This window comes from Mirounga leonina, unplaced genomic scaffold (genome assembly GCF_011800145.1).
Source record: "Mirounga leonina isolate KUSES-001 unplaced genomic scaffold, KU_Mleo_1.0 Mir_82, whole genome shotgun sequence".
NCBI lineage: Eukaryota > Metazoa > Chordata > Mammalia > Carnivora > Phocidae > Mirounga > Mirounga leonina.
The window spans coordinates 25,659,470-25,672,783 of record NW_023270825.1 but is presented as its reverse complement, the minus strand read 5'-3'; the positions used below and the strand labels follow the sequence as shown (position 1 = coordinate 25,672,783).

At 39.4% G+C, this 13,314-nt stretch overlaps 1 protein-coding gene across 2 annotated transcripts in view; it reads left to right on the top strand.

The window, feature by feature from the left end:
* Positions 1–13,314, top strand: part of TTLL5 (tubulin tyrosine ligase like 5) — a 259,783-nt gene that overhangs the window by 208,069 nt on the left and 38,400 nt on the right. For both annotated transcript variants that reach the window (XM_034993230.1, XM_034993229.1), the window contains one exon: positions 1,383–1,600. In XM_034993230.1, the coding sequence (XP_034849121.1) occupies positions 1,383–1,600 (218 nt within the window). The remainder of the gene's footprint in view (positions 1–1,382; positions 1,601–13,314) is intronic.

Here is a 13,314-nt window from a genome sequence, read left to right as displayed (position 1 = left end):
TATTGTTATGTTAATCCCCATACATTACATCATTAGTTTTAGATGTAGTGTTCCATGATTCATTGTTTGTGCATAACACCCAGTGCTCCATGCAGAACATGCCCTCTTTAATACCCATCACCAGGCTAACCCATCCTCCCACCCCCTCCCCTGATCTTGCTGTTTTTATTATTTTTTTTATTTGTATTTAGATGTCCCAGCAGGATTTTTTAGCAAAATAAAAACTCAGTGATCTTGAAAATATGGTTCAGTTGTCACCTTGGCAACATGTACTGAATGGATGTTCTTTACTGATGGCAGTTCCTTTACAGCATGAAAAGTTGCACTCCATAAGGAATATTTTCATTTCCAAGAGCCTGTGGCTAACAATGGCTTTTCTTCTCTGCTACTCATTCAGTGAATTTGTCTATGGATGGCTGCTGTAGAGCTCTTCAGCCCTCTGAGCAAATATACCTTTGTGTTGATCTTAGATTCATTTAGCAACTAGTATTCGATAGTAATTTTAGTTTGAAAGTGTTTTATTTCATTTTTTCAAAGATTTTATTTTTAAGTAATCTCTATACCCAGCTTGGGAGACTTGAACCTACAGCCCTGAGATCAGCTCTACCGACTGAGCCAGCCAGGTGCCCCTGAAGGTGTTTTAAAATGTAAAGTCTTTTTTTTTTTTAAAGATTTTATTTATTTACTTGAGAGAGAGCTAGCGAGAGAGAGAGCACAAGTGAGAAGGAGAGGAAGAAGCAGGCTCCCTGCTGAGCAGGGAGCCCAGCGTAGATCTCTATCCCAGGACCCCAGGAACATGACCTGAGCCGAAGGCAGATGCTTAACCGACTGAGCCACCCAGGCGCTCCTAAAATGTAAAGTCTTACGTCACTCTTTAGGTCAACAACGAGTTACTATGTCAGAAAAGTTACTAACAGAACTTTTCTGTTCCAGCCTCCTCTCTCCACCCACTCTGCTCACTGTACCATTACCACACCGGCTTCTTTCCACTCGTCTTCTAGAGGAGTTCACAGTTCTCCGAGTGCGCTGGAGTTGAGTCGAGCTTCAAGCCACTTTTGTTTTGTGCGTTATTTCTCATGCTTGACACCCAGTAGGAGACATTCATTAATTATTTGTTGAATTTAACAATGAAGGAAACAAAGGCTGAGAGAGACCAAATGCTGTTCTGATTGCTGCAGGTGGAGAATGCACAGTACCCAGATACCCTGATTCCTAGCCCAGTGTACTTCCAACAAGACCATCTCAACTCTATGCTTCCAGAGATTTCCCTTCTCTGAATGTGGCCCTGCACTGGCATTATTAGAGAAATTTGTCCTAAAAAATTATAGCAAGTGGGTTGTAAAGGGCATCTCCATTGCCCATCTTTTTTTTTTCTCTTGTAGGCCATCTTTGGCAGCCAGGCACTCTCTAACTCCAGTTTGTGGACAATAAATAATGGTGCAGCTTGCAGAATTTCAAGTGCCACAGCTAGTGGCCAGAAGCCAACCACTCTGCCACAAAAAGTGGTGCCACCTCCAAGTTCTTCCTCCTCGCTGGTCCCCAAGCCCCCAGCCAATCACAAACAAGTCCTCAGAAAGACGACATCCCAGAGGGCCTCCAAGTAAGTTTTCCTTAATCTTCTGTTCAGTTTCTTCTGAGTTGTATCAATTCTGTGCTAAGAGTACTCTTTATTTACGAGGCCTTCAAAATCCTTTGTACTGAAATGTTGAAGACAGGAACCCCTGCTGGGGACTAAAAGTTAACTATGGTTCTCAGCCTGGGCTGTAAGTCAGAATCACCTGGGGAGCCAGTGAACCCTGCCAAGGTCGGGTTTATAATTTCATATAAAATTCAGTACTCCCCCCCCTTCGCCAACCCTTGTTTGTTGTTTACTCCTAGGTGTTTGAATGTGAAGACACTGGAATTGGATTTCATGGGGGCAGGGGTGGGAGTTAACTTCATTGACATTAGTCAGCAGGCTCTCTAGAGCAACTTATTTCTAATACCTTTTGTAGTATGCCCATTTTACCTCAAAAAGGCATTTCCATGCCTGAATCAAATTTTTTCACATTCCTTCCTTCACTCTATTTCCAGCCATATTTTAGCTAATGAACCAGAAATAGACTAATAAAGAGTATTAGTTCTGACAGCCCTTCTCCATTTAAAATTGGGGAACTTTTCAAAGATGCCTGTAAGAAGCAGGAATTCCCTGGTGGATAAACGCCTAGAGGGGGTTAGTGTATTTCTCTTGCTCTCATTAAGGCTCTCCATTCATTTGTCCTTCGCAAAATCAATTTTAGTTGTAAGAACGAATCCTAGGACATAGAAAATGCAGTTCCTCTTTTTTCTGCCTTGGACAGTGAATCAAATTCTGGATTTGGATGGAAACCAATCCCTCGTGGCTGTTTTAATTATACTGCTGCCATTATTCATTTATCCAACAGATATTTACTCGGTGCCTACTAGGTGCCAAGTGCCGTTGTAGGAATAAATCGCATTGTAATGACTTTACAGAACTCTCTGGAGCAGTAGGGAAGAGTAGTCAGAAGGGGGCAGGTTGTGGTTGAAGGCCAAGAGCACAGTAAGAAGGAAGCTGTATGGCTCCTCACCCTGGCAGGAGTAGAGGTGAGTCCTTAAGGGTGCAGCCTCTGGAGCCAGACTGCCTGTGTTAACACCCTCACTCCACAATTTACTAACTGGAGACCTTTGGCAAGTTGCAAGGTCCTTAATCTGTTAGCCTCACTTTCCACAGTTCTGAAGTGGAGATAATGAAGAGTATCTTCTTCATAGGACATTGCTAACTCTTAGCAGAGTTAATACACGTAAAGTACACAGAACAAGACCTAGCCCACAGAAGAACTCAGTGAGCCTTAGTTGCCATCATAAGCATTCCAAAACCATGCTCCCTTTCACAGGTTCGAGAAGCCCACAGTTAGGTAGGAAAATCCGTGAGTCAGGTATGAATTTTGAATTTGCCGGTGAGCTCCCTGTTTGTGGCTCCTCTGAGTATTGCCAGCAGCCTGAGATGGCCCACGATGGCCTGTGTGGCTGGCTGGTCTGCCCCCGGGCAGGGAGGGGTGGGGAGCAGGAGGTGGGCTCTGTCAGCAGGCAGCAGCCTGGACATTTGAAGATGCCGTCCACTGCCCTGAACTCATTGCTGGCAAGAGAACTCTTCAGCCTTTAGAGATGGAATTGCAGCTCTATGGACAAACTTTGCTGCATTTTTGTGGTTTCTTCTCTCTGACAGGCAGGAGTGTGGGAAAACCGGAAACAGCTCAGCACCAAAAATGCACAGAAGGGGGGAAAAAAGCAAGATTTCTTCAGAATTTAAGAAATATAATCCAAGTATCAAAAGGCATGCTGTAAGGCGTTGTTCCAGGAAATAGTTTCCAATTTGCCTTTAAAATTCTAGCACAAGTCTCTGAAGCTAAATAAGTTAGTACTAATGGAGACCTTAACATTTCTCTCACTTAATGTGTAAAATGCACAGTGTTGTGAGGGCCCCACTGTTTTTAAAATTCTTCAGCCTTTTAGGAAAAGGAATAACATCGTTCTTATCTGACTCGACTCAATGAAAAGTTCCCTCTAAAAAGTATTCGGATAAAGGTTTTTTAAAAATCACCTTTTTATTTTATAGTAATTTCAGATTTACAGAAAGGTTGTAAAGACAGTACACATGAAAACAAGAACACCCAGTTCTCCCCATTGTTAACATCCTGTATGACCATGGTACATTTGAAGAAGGTGCCGTACTGAAAAACTGTCATTGGTACATTATTATGAACTATAAACTGCATACTTCATTTGGATTGATGAAGTTATTTTTAATCTAGAGAAAACTTTCATGGCCCCTGAAATTAGGATCCTTGAGTATGAGTCGATAATATTCTTATTGTTCTAAAGTAATTCATGTTCCTAGCCAGCCTAGCAAGTTACTTAACATTTATGTGACTTCATTTCCTATTTAAAATAGGGATAATAATAGTACCTGCCTCATGGGGTTATTAAGAGAAATAGATGAATTAACGTCAAGCACAAATACGGTGCCTGGTACATAATATATGCTGAATAGGTGTTCGGCATTATACTATATCATACTTAGGTTAATTACTAGGATGGCATTTCAAGAAATTTTCATGTAACTTTTTACTTTCTTCCTGCAAGATACATTGCTTCATTTGCTGGGAGCTCATTTCGGCCTTTATTCTGGCTCAGTTCAGATTAATCAGGAACCCTCAGTTATGAGTGGTGATACTGAGTCACACTCAGGAATGCCCTAGTTGCCCCAAGAGACACAACTAATGAGAAGTTGTAATGAGCTATTGACCGTGCCAGGCCCTGTGTTTTTGGGTTGAACTTCAAACTTCTCCTAGCACAGAAGTTGGCATTGGACAAATATAGAAGCAATTTCCAAGAGCATCAAAGTTTCCACATCCTAGAGGGTTGAGTTTACAGAACAATAGAACATAAAAGATGGAATGTCGTTTGGATGTTGTTGCAAAGGGAGTTGAGAATCAGAGCAGTGGGGTCCTATTTCTTTATGATAATATTCAAGTGACTTTCCCTCTAAAGGTTTCAGTTTCCCATCTGTAAAACAAAACCACTGTCCCCACTGAGTAATTAACCCAAATAACTTGTTTTCTGTCTGTTCCATTGAAAACTTTTTATGAGCACATTCGTTTTTTAATCCTGTTGCTTTACAGCCATTTCTTCATCCCCACTTGGCCCAGAAAGTCTTTGTTGTAGTTCTCAGATTCATATACTTTTATTTCCTTTAGCTAAATCTCCTTGGTCAGTTCTGTGAAGAGAACGATTTAAACTTTTTTCCCCTTTCCACAGTGCCAAGAGCCTTGCTTGATTTTCCTCTCTAGTGTTTGCAGCACGTCATAATTTAGTACCCACTTCGGATCCTCCTTTTACAACTATTTGTGGTATTTCTCCCAAACAGCTGAACCAAGAGGGATGACAGGCTAGGAGCAACTACATGCCTATGAACTGTGTCTTCCTTGTAAATGACCTTTTTCTCAGAGCCAGAATCGTACTCTCCAGGAAATATAGAGAAAGAAACCTGAGGAGATTCAAGTTTGCCAGGGACATGGGCAAAACTCATGGACTAGCCATGACTGGGAAGGGCAGAGTCAAAGCTGTGGTACCTGGGGCTTCTCTGAAGAAAGAAAACTGCGAAAAAAAAACCCAGACTTAGCTAAAGTGCTTTTCTTTAAATAGCTGGGATTAAATGCCCAAGTTGTAGGATATTCTGCATCAGGGTGACCTCAGTGGAAATTGAAGGTAACTTCTGTGTCAGCACCCAGGACAGTGGTGTTTGTTAATGGCTGCTGGGCATCGGGAAGGGAGGAGGGTGGCCAGGAGCCCAGCAGCATGGGGAGACTTGTACCAGTTCATGGGACCTGAATATGTATTGATATGAGCAATATGATGAAAGATGCAAAGATGCTCAGAGATTAAGGTCAGAGAGATATAAAAATGAGGATCAGGTTTAAAAAAATATGCTCTATTTTTTTTAACATATGAGTCATTAACTAATGTGAGGCAAAGTGATCAAGAGTTCTAACAGTCCAAAAGTAGGTTCTTGATGTGAGGATCCAAGGAGTCATATTGTAGCCAACCATCTTCTGTCAGTCTTTCAGCCTTTTTTATTATGTGTAGTTTCAAGAAATACGAGCAAATCTGTGGCATATCCATCCTTAAATACAGGATTCTCTAAATTATGTATTTCCAAAATATATAATGCTAGACTTTTAGTGCTGAAAGATAAAAGACTGCAGGCATAGTGAAAGGCTGTGAGTGGAGCAAGGTCCACAGGTGGTCAGTGGCAGAGCCAAAGCCGAATCTGGGTCACCTACTGTGCTAACCCCAGACTCTTCCCAATAGACCACTGATTTCAAAGGCCCCCCACCAACCTGTTCAGATCCATTCTGTACTGCAAATGACAGGTTAATCATCCTAAAATACTGCCTCAGGGAAAATGCAATGTAAGCACTTAAGAGCACGCTCCCTTCTCTTTCCACACCAGTTTTACTACTTAAGTGGCCACTGAAATACTCAAAAGGGGGAAGAATTATTGTCACTCTCCTACTGAAGTGTTGGGAGAACTTCTGTTAGATGTAGCACAAGAAGGATTGAATTGAACAATACTAAAGGCTTTTATATACTTCCTTCCTGTGAGAGTGAAGTCTAGGAAATGACTGGGAGACCTGGAATATACCAGACAACACCCTGTCACTCTAAGGGGAAGGTCCTGGAAGTACAAAGAAAGGGGGTGAGGGGAGCTAGTCAAGGGGTCTGCCACTTAGACTCTTTCCTCTATCAGCCCTTAGCATTTGGACCTCAGTGGTGGTGTTAGGAGATCTTAGGGTTTTGCTTTTGGCATGGATGATGACATTGGTCAGAGAACTGGGTGCTAGTAAGCACACCGAACCAGAAGTTGCTGCTGGCATGTGTATGGTCCAGTGAGGAGAGGAAGTACATGAGAGTCATGGAATGATGGGTCTTCCTTTGGTGATTCATACTTGGGTAATTTAAATTAAAATCTTACTTCTCATCCCTGCCACTGGGATGTAAAAACAGTTGTTAAAATGGTAGTATAACTGGGGCACTTGGTAATATAATGGGTGGCTCAGTCAGTTAAGTGTCTGCCTTCGGCTCAGGTCCTGATCCCAGGGTCCTGGAATCGAGCCCCGTGTTGGGCTCCCTGCTCAGCAGGGAGCCTGCTTCTCCCTCTCCTCCCCGCTCATGCTCTCTGTCACTATCTCTGTCACTCTCTCTGTCTCTCTCTCAAATAAATAAATGAAATCTTGTTTTAAAAAATGGTAATATACCTGTTGGATATTTCCCATCTCTCACTTTTCTTTCTTATCTGAGTAGGAAAATCTTTTAAAAATATTTGGGCAGGATCTTATGGATTTTATAGAATCCAAATCAGTTCCTCCATGATCATAAGTCTTTAATGGCAAACTTAGACTTTCCTCTCTGAGGATGGGCAAATATTTAAAAATCTTGGGGCATAGGAATAGATGGTATAGCTTAAAAGAGAGCTCAGCGAAGAAGACTCAGGGGAGCTGCCAACCTCTGAAATAAGTTCAAGCAAGCAAGAAAACAGCATTTTAGAAAATCCTTAATGTGTATTCTTGACAAAATTTAAGCATAGAGCACATTGATGTGTAGTGCTTAAAAAAGCTATCTCATGGGGCGCCTGGGTGGCTCAGTTGGTTAAGCGACTGCCTTTGGCTCAGGTCATGATCCTGGAGTCCCGGGATCGAGTCCCGCATCGAGTCCCGCATCGGGCTCCCTGCTCGGCAGGGAGTCTGCTTCTCCCTCTGACCCTCCCCCCTCTCATGCTCTATCTCATTCTCTCTCTCAAATAAATAAATAAAATCTTAAAAAAAAAAAAAGCTATCTCATGTAGAGAGTAAGTAGTCTGTGGTCAGGGAGAAAATGAGAAATACCTAAGTGAAAAACTGGGTTAAACATGATTATTGGGCACTGCAGAAAATTGAATTAGTGAAATAGAGGACAGATTTCAAAAATTCTTTCAAAATTCTGAGGACAAAGTATATAAAGATAAAAATGTTGACAAAAGGTGGATTCACCCTAAGATAATGCATTCCAGAAAGGGAATAGAAGTAGTAGTCATTATTACCAGCAAAACAGACCTAAAATAAGGACATGAAGCGTTTTGAACAATATAATTAATGACATTAAATTAATAGATACACAGTTTTGTGCCCTGCAGAGCTCCCATGGAATATTTTTCAAAACTAGAACATTTCAATTAAAGCCTCAAAAAGTAGCAATTATGATACAGAATTATATCATTCTCTGACCATTTTACAATAAATGAAATATTAAAAGCCTGGACAGAATGCCCAAGTAATTTGGGAATTTTTAAACATTCTTTTAAGTAACTTGGATCAGAATGATATTGCAAACTATGTTGAAAGTAAGAATTATACACATCAGAACAAGACAAGATGCCTACTTTTGCCACTTTAATTCAACATAGTATTGGAAATCCCAAACAGAGCAGTTAGGCAAGAAAATGAAATAAAAAGCGTACAAATTGGAAAGGAAGAAGTAAAACTATCATGATATGCAGATGATTTGATATTATATATAGAAAATACATAATGTTTTCTAAAGACTCTACCAAAAGCTGTTAGAACTAGTATATGAATTCAGTAAAGTTTCAAGATACAAGATCAATATACAAAATCAGTTGCATTTCTATACACTAACAACAGACCATCAGAAAGAGAAATTAAGAAAACAGTCCTGTTTATAATTGCATCAAAAAGAATAAAATACCTAGAAATAAATTTAACCAAGGAGGTGAAAGATCTATACACTGAACTCTGTAAGACATTTGTGAAAGAAATTGAAAGAAGACACAAAAATAAATAGAAGGATATTCTATGTTCATGGATTGGAAGAATTAATATTGTCAAGATGTGAATATTATACAAGGCAATCTACAGATACAGTGTAATCCGTATCAAAATGAAAAGGTAACCTGTCAGATGGGATAAAATATTTGCAAATCATATATCTGATAAGGGGTTAATATCCAAAATATCTGAAGAACTCATACAACTCAGTAGCAAGAACAAACAATCCAATTAAAAATGGCAGAAGAACCAAATAGACATTTTTTCACAGACATACAAATGGCTAACAGGTACATGGAAAGGTGCTCAACATTACTAATCATCAGGGAAAGGCAGATCAAAACCACAAGGAGATATCACCTCACACCTGTCATCAGAAAGATAAGAGATAAGTGTTGGCAAGGATGTGCACTGTCGGTAGGAATGTAAATTGGTGCAGCCACTATAAAAAACAGTATGAAGTTTCCTCAAAAAATAAAAAATAGAGCTATCATATGATTCAGAATCCCACTTCTGGGTATACATCCAAAGGAAATGAAAACAGGATATTGAAAAGATATCTGCACTCCCATGTTCATTGCAGCATTATTCACAATAGCCAAGATAGGGAAACAACCTCTGTGTCCATCAGTGGATGAATGGATAAAGAAGATGTGTACACACACACACACACACACACACACACACACACACACTAGAATATTACTGAGCCATGAGAAAGAAGGAAATCCTGCCATTTGTGACAACATGAATGGACTTTGAGGGCATTTAAGCTAAGTGAAGTAAGTGAGGCAGAGAAAGGCAAATACTGCATGGTATCATTTAAATGTGGAGTTGAAAAAAAAAAAAAAGTCAAACTCATAGAAACCAAGTAGGAGAGTGGTTGCCAGGAGCTGGGGGGTGGGGAAAACAGGGAGAGTTTGATGAAGGGTACAAACTTTCAGCTACAGATGATCTGAGGGTCTAATGTAAAATGTGGTGACTATGGTTTATGACACTGTATTATATAATTAAAATTTGCTAAGAGAGTAGAACTTAAATTTTTTCACCAAATAAGTAAGTGATGGATGCATTACATAACTAGAAGGGGGGGGGGGAATCCTTTCACAATGTATATGTATGTCAAATCACTACAATATATACTTTAAATATCTTAGTTTTATGTCAATTATACCTCAATTAAGCTGAAATATTTTTTAAAAATAATAAAAAGAACTGTATTTTTCAAAACTTATATTTGAAATGTAGTCAAAGATATACTCAAAGATAAGTTCATAATCTTAGTTATTTTCATTGTTATAGTGTAGGAAGATTGAAAAGAAATTAACCAAGATATAAATGGCAGATTGGCTTCAACTGATATATTGGCTTCAGCTGATTATCTAGAGTGTCTTGTTGACATGAATTAATGGCACTTTTCTGAGCCCGGCAAGAAAGAGTGCTTTGATAGATTAGTAATGTCTGCTGCAGACAGGAAATATGAGTAGTGAATATGCACACCACATATTTGTCATACCTGAACTAAGGTTTCCTTTCTTGAAGTTAGAAAAGGGTCAGTAAAACAAAACTAAGAAAAACAGATCAAAGGAAATGAAGAAGAAAAGGAATATAAAGTGAAAAGCAATAAAAAGTTAAATTCAAAATCTTATTTAGTTTGGGGTAGGGGGACAGGGAAGGAGAAAATAAATATAGCTCTGCCAGAAAAAGAAGATAATTAAAAATAAAAAGGTTTTAAAAGTAGATGCAGGGTTGGGGTGCCTGGGTGGCACAATCAGTTAAGCGTCTGACCCTTGGTTTGGGCTCAGGTCGTGATCTCAGGGTTGTAAGATCAAGCCCCGTGTTGGGCTCCACACTCAGCACAAAGTCAACTGGAGATTCTCTCTCCCTCTCTGTCCCTCCCTCTCTCGATCAAATAAATAAATCTTTAAAAAAAATAAAAGTAGATATAGGGGAGATTAAAAAATTATGAGGACACTGCATAGTTGGATGCTACTAAATTTTAAAAACTGGATGAAAGTTTTTTCAAATATTTTCTTTTCTTTTTTTTTTTTTTTTAAAGATTTTATTTATTTATTTGAGACAGAGAGAATGAGAGAGAGAGAGCACATGAGAGGAGGGAGGGTCAGAGGGAGAAGCAGGCTCCCTGCCGAGCAGGGAGCCCGATGCGGGACTCGATCCAGGGACTCCAGGATCATGACCTGAGCCGAAAGCAGTCGCTTAACCAACTGAGCCACCCAGGCGCCCTCAAATATTTTCAAAAATATTAACTATCAAAATTGGTTCTTGAATAAAAGGAGCACCCAAGTAGAACAAGGTAGAAATCTTTAAACTATCCAAATTTCTTCTTAAATCGGGTACATGAGTAGGCCTAGGAAGCAATTTGAAATAATCGTCTCTAAAATAGTTCTTTGAACCTTTTTTCCAGAATCTTTGGAGGCTTCCAGGTGCCTACAAGATAAAGTTGAGAGTCCTTACTCTGACATTAAAGTCTTCTGCAATATGTCCTCTATGCTGTCTGTAGCCTTCCCTACACTATCTTACAGTCAGCTCCACACACATGCTTCCATTCGTTGTTCCTCCATGCTCATGTTATCCCCTCTTCCTTGTGTCCTTTGCCCTCTTGAATCTAAGTCCTGTGTTTTTTTCACCTTGTGCCCTTTGCCCTCTTGAATCTAAGTCCTATGTTTTATTCAAGATCAGGTTTTAATTTATCACCTTCATGCAGCTTTGCCAAGCACCTCAGCCAACTGTGCCATCTACCTCCTTGTCTGAGTTTTACTTTTTATATGTGTTCTTCTTCCCATAAGTCCCTAGGGACAGATATCTTGTCTTTACCCTTTTATCACACATATATTGAATGCCCATTGTGCTGGGCATTGCTATAAATATTGGTGATAAGACCAGTGGACAGAACAGATACAAGCCCAATTTCCATGAATTTTATTTTTAAGAGAGGAGAGAGAAATGTATTCCTCAGCCCCTGAGCTAGCTTCTATTCATGACGAGTTCTCAGGCAGTGGTGGGAGAGGAGGCAGTGGTGAAGATGGAGATGTGCTAGAGGTGGTGGTTGAAGTGGTGGTGGTGACGCAGGATTGTGTATCAGGCTGTATGTGTCAGGGATCACCAAATAGCAATGACCTCATCAGTAATTATACCATGTAGAGTAGTAGTGTACAGGAGGCAGGAGAGCACAATATTTCTAATTAAATTTGAATCCTGGCTCCTTCATTCAATTGACTGTTATTTGGGGCTACCTCTAAGCCTGTTTCATTATCTGTAAAATATTACCTACATCATGGAGTAGTTCTTAGGATTAAATGAGATAAATAAAGAAATAAATGTCCTCAGCTAAAAAAAATTCATCCCATGTACCAAAATGAATGCACATCTTTCTGTTTTTTTTAAATTTTATTTTATTATGTTCTGTTAATCACCATACATTACATCATTAATTTTTGATGTAGTGTTCCATGATTCATTGTTTGTGTATAACACCCAGTGCTCCATTCAATACGTGCCCTCTTTAATACCCATCACCAGGCTAACCCCTCCCCCCACCCCCCTCCCCTCTAGAACCCTCAGTTTGTTTCTCAGAGTCCATAGTCTCTCATGGTTCGTCTCCCCCTCCAATTTCCCCCCCTTCATTTTTCCCTTCCTGCTATCTTCTTCTTCTTTTTTTTTTTTTTTTTAACATATAATGTATTATTGTTTCAGAGGTACAGGTCTGTGATTCAACAGTCTTATACAATTCACAGCGCTCACCATAGCACATACCCTCCCCAATGTCTATCACCCAGCCACTCCATCCCTCCCACCCCCCCACCACTCCAGCAACCCTCAGTTTGTTTCCTGAGATTAAGAATTCCTCATATCAGTGAGATTATGTGATACATGTCTTTCTTTTATTGACTTATTTCGCTTAGCATAATACCCTCTAGTTCCATCCACGTTGTTGCAAATGGCAAGATTTCGTGGGGTTTTTTTGATGGCTGCATAATATTGCATTGTGTTTGTGTGTGTGTATACCACATCTTCTTTATCCATTCATCTGTTGATGGACATCTTGGCTCTTTCCATAGTTTGGCTATCTAGACAAATCAGAGTGAAACTGCAGAACGCTGAGCATAAAGGGAAAACTTACATACTACTTGAAAGAAAATTCACAAAGGAACCCAGAATACTGGCATTCTTTTCTTCAGCAATAATAGGTGGCAGAAGACATGAGCTAATAGCTTCAGAGTGTTGGGGTAAAGTAACTTTCAGTCTAGAATTTTATACCCAGCTAAACTGTCATTCAAGAGAAAAGCCAAAATACAAATAATTTGAGATATTCAAAGTCTAAGAGTATGCCACCCGTGACCTTCAGTGAAAGAATGAATTAAGGCTAGATAGGATAAAAGCGAACACAGAAGTGGTGGATAACATGAAGGCAGTGACATGCAAACCTTTTATTAAATGATAATAAGTGTTAATGACTAAAAACACAATTGTTGGTATTTCAAAAAACTAAAATGTGTTTAAGACAAGGACAAGATTGAGGGACAAGGGGATTCAGTGGATAGTGAAAATAATAGTTCTAAGGGCAAGACAGAAATATTGAAGGAAAAAAGTAGAAAAAATAGCTAAATTTTACACTTAGAAAAAAAGAGCTAAATAATTGACATACAATCTGTAGCTTTTAAACCAACAGAGGGAGAGAGAAGAGAATGTAGAAACTTTGAATCCAGTGGAAGGCAGGAAAAGAAAACAAAAAAGCAAAGAAAAAGGATGGTAAGTAGAAAATAAAAACTAAGATAGTAGAAATAAATCCAATTATATGAGTAGTCACAGTAAGTATTAACAGGATTATACTCTTCTATTGAAAGGTAGATTATGAAATTGCATTTTTAAACATGTTCAGTTATAGCCTGCTTCAAAGAGAGATACCTAA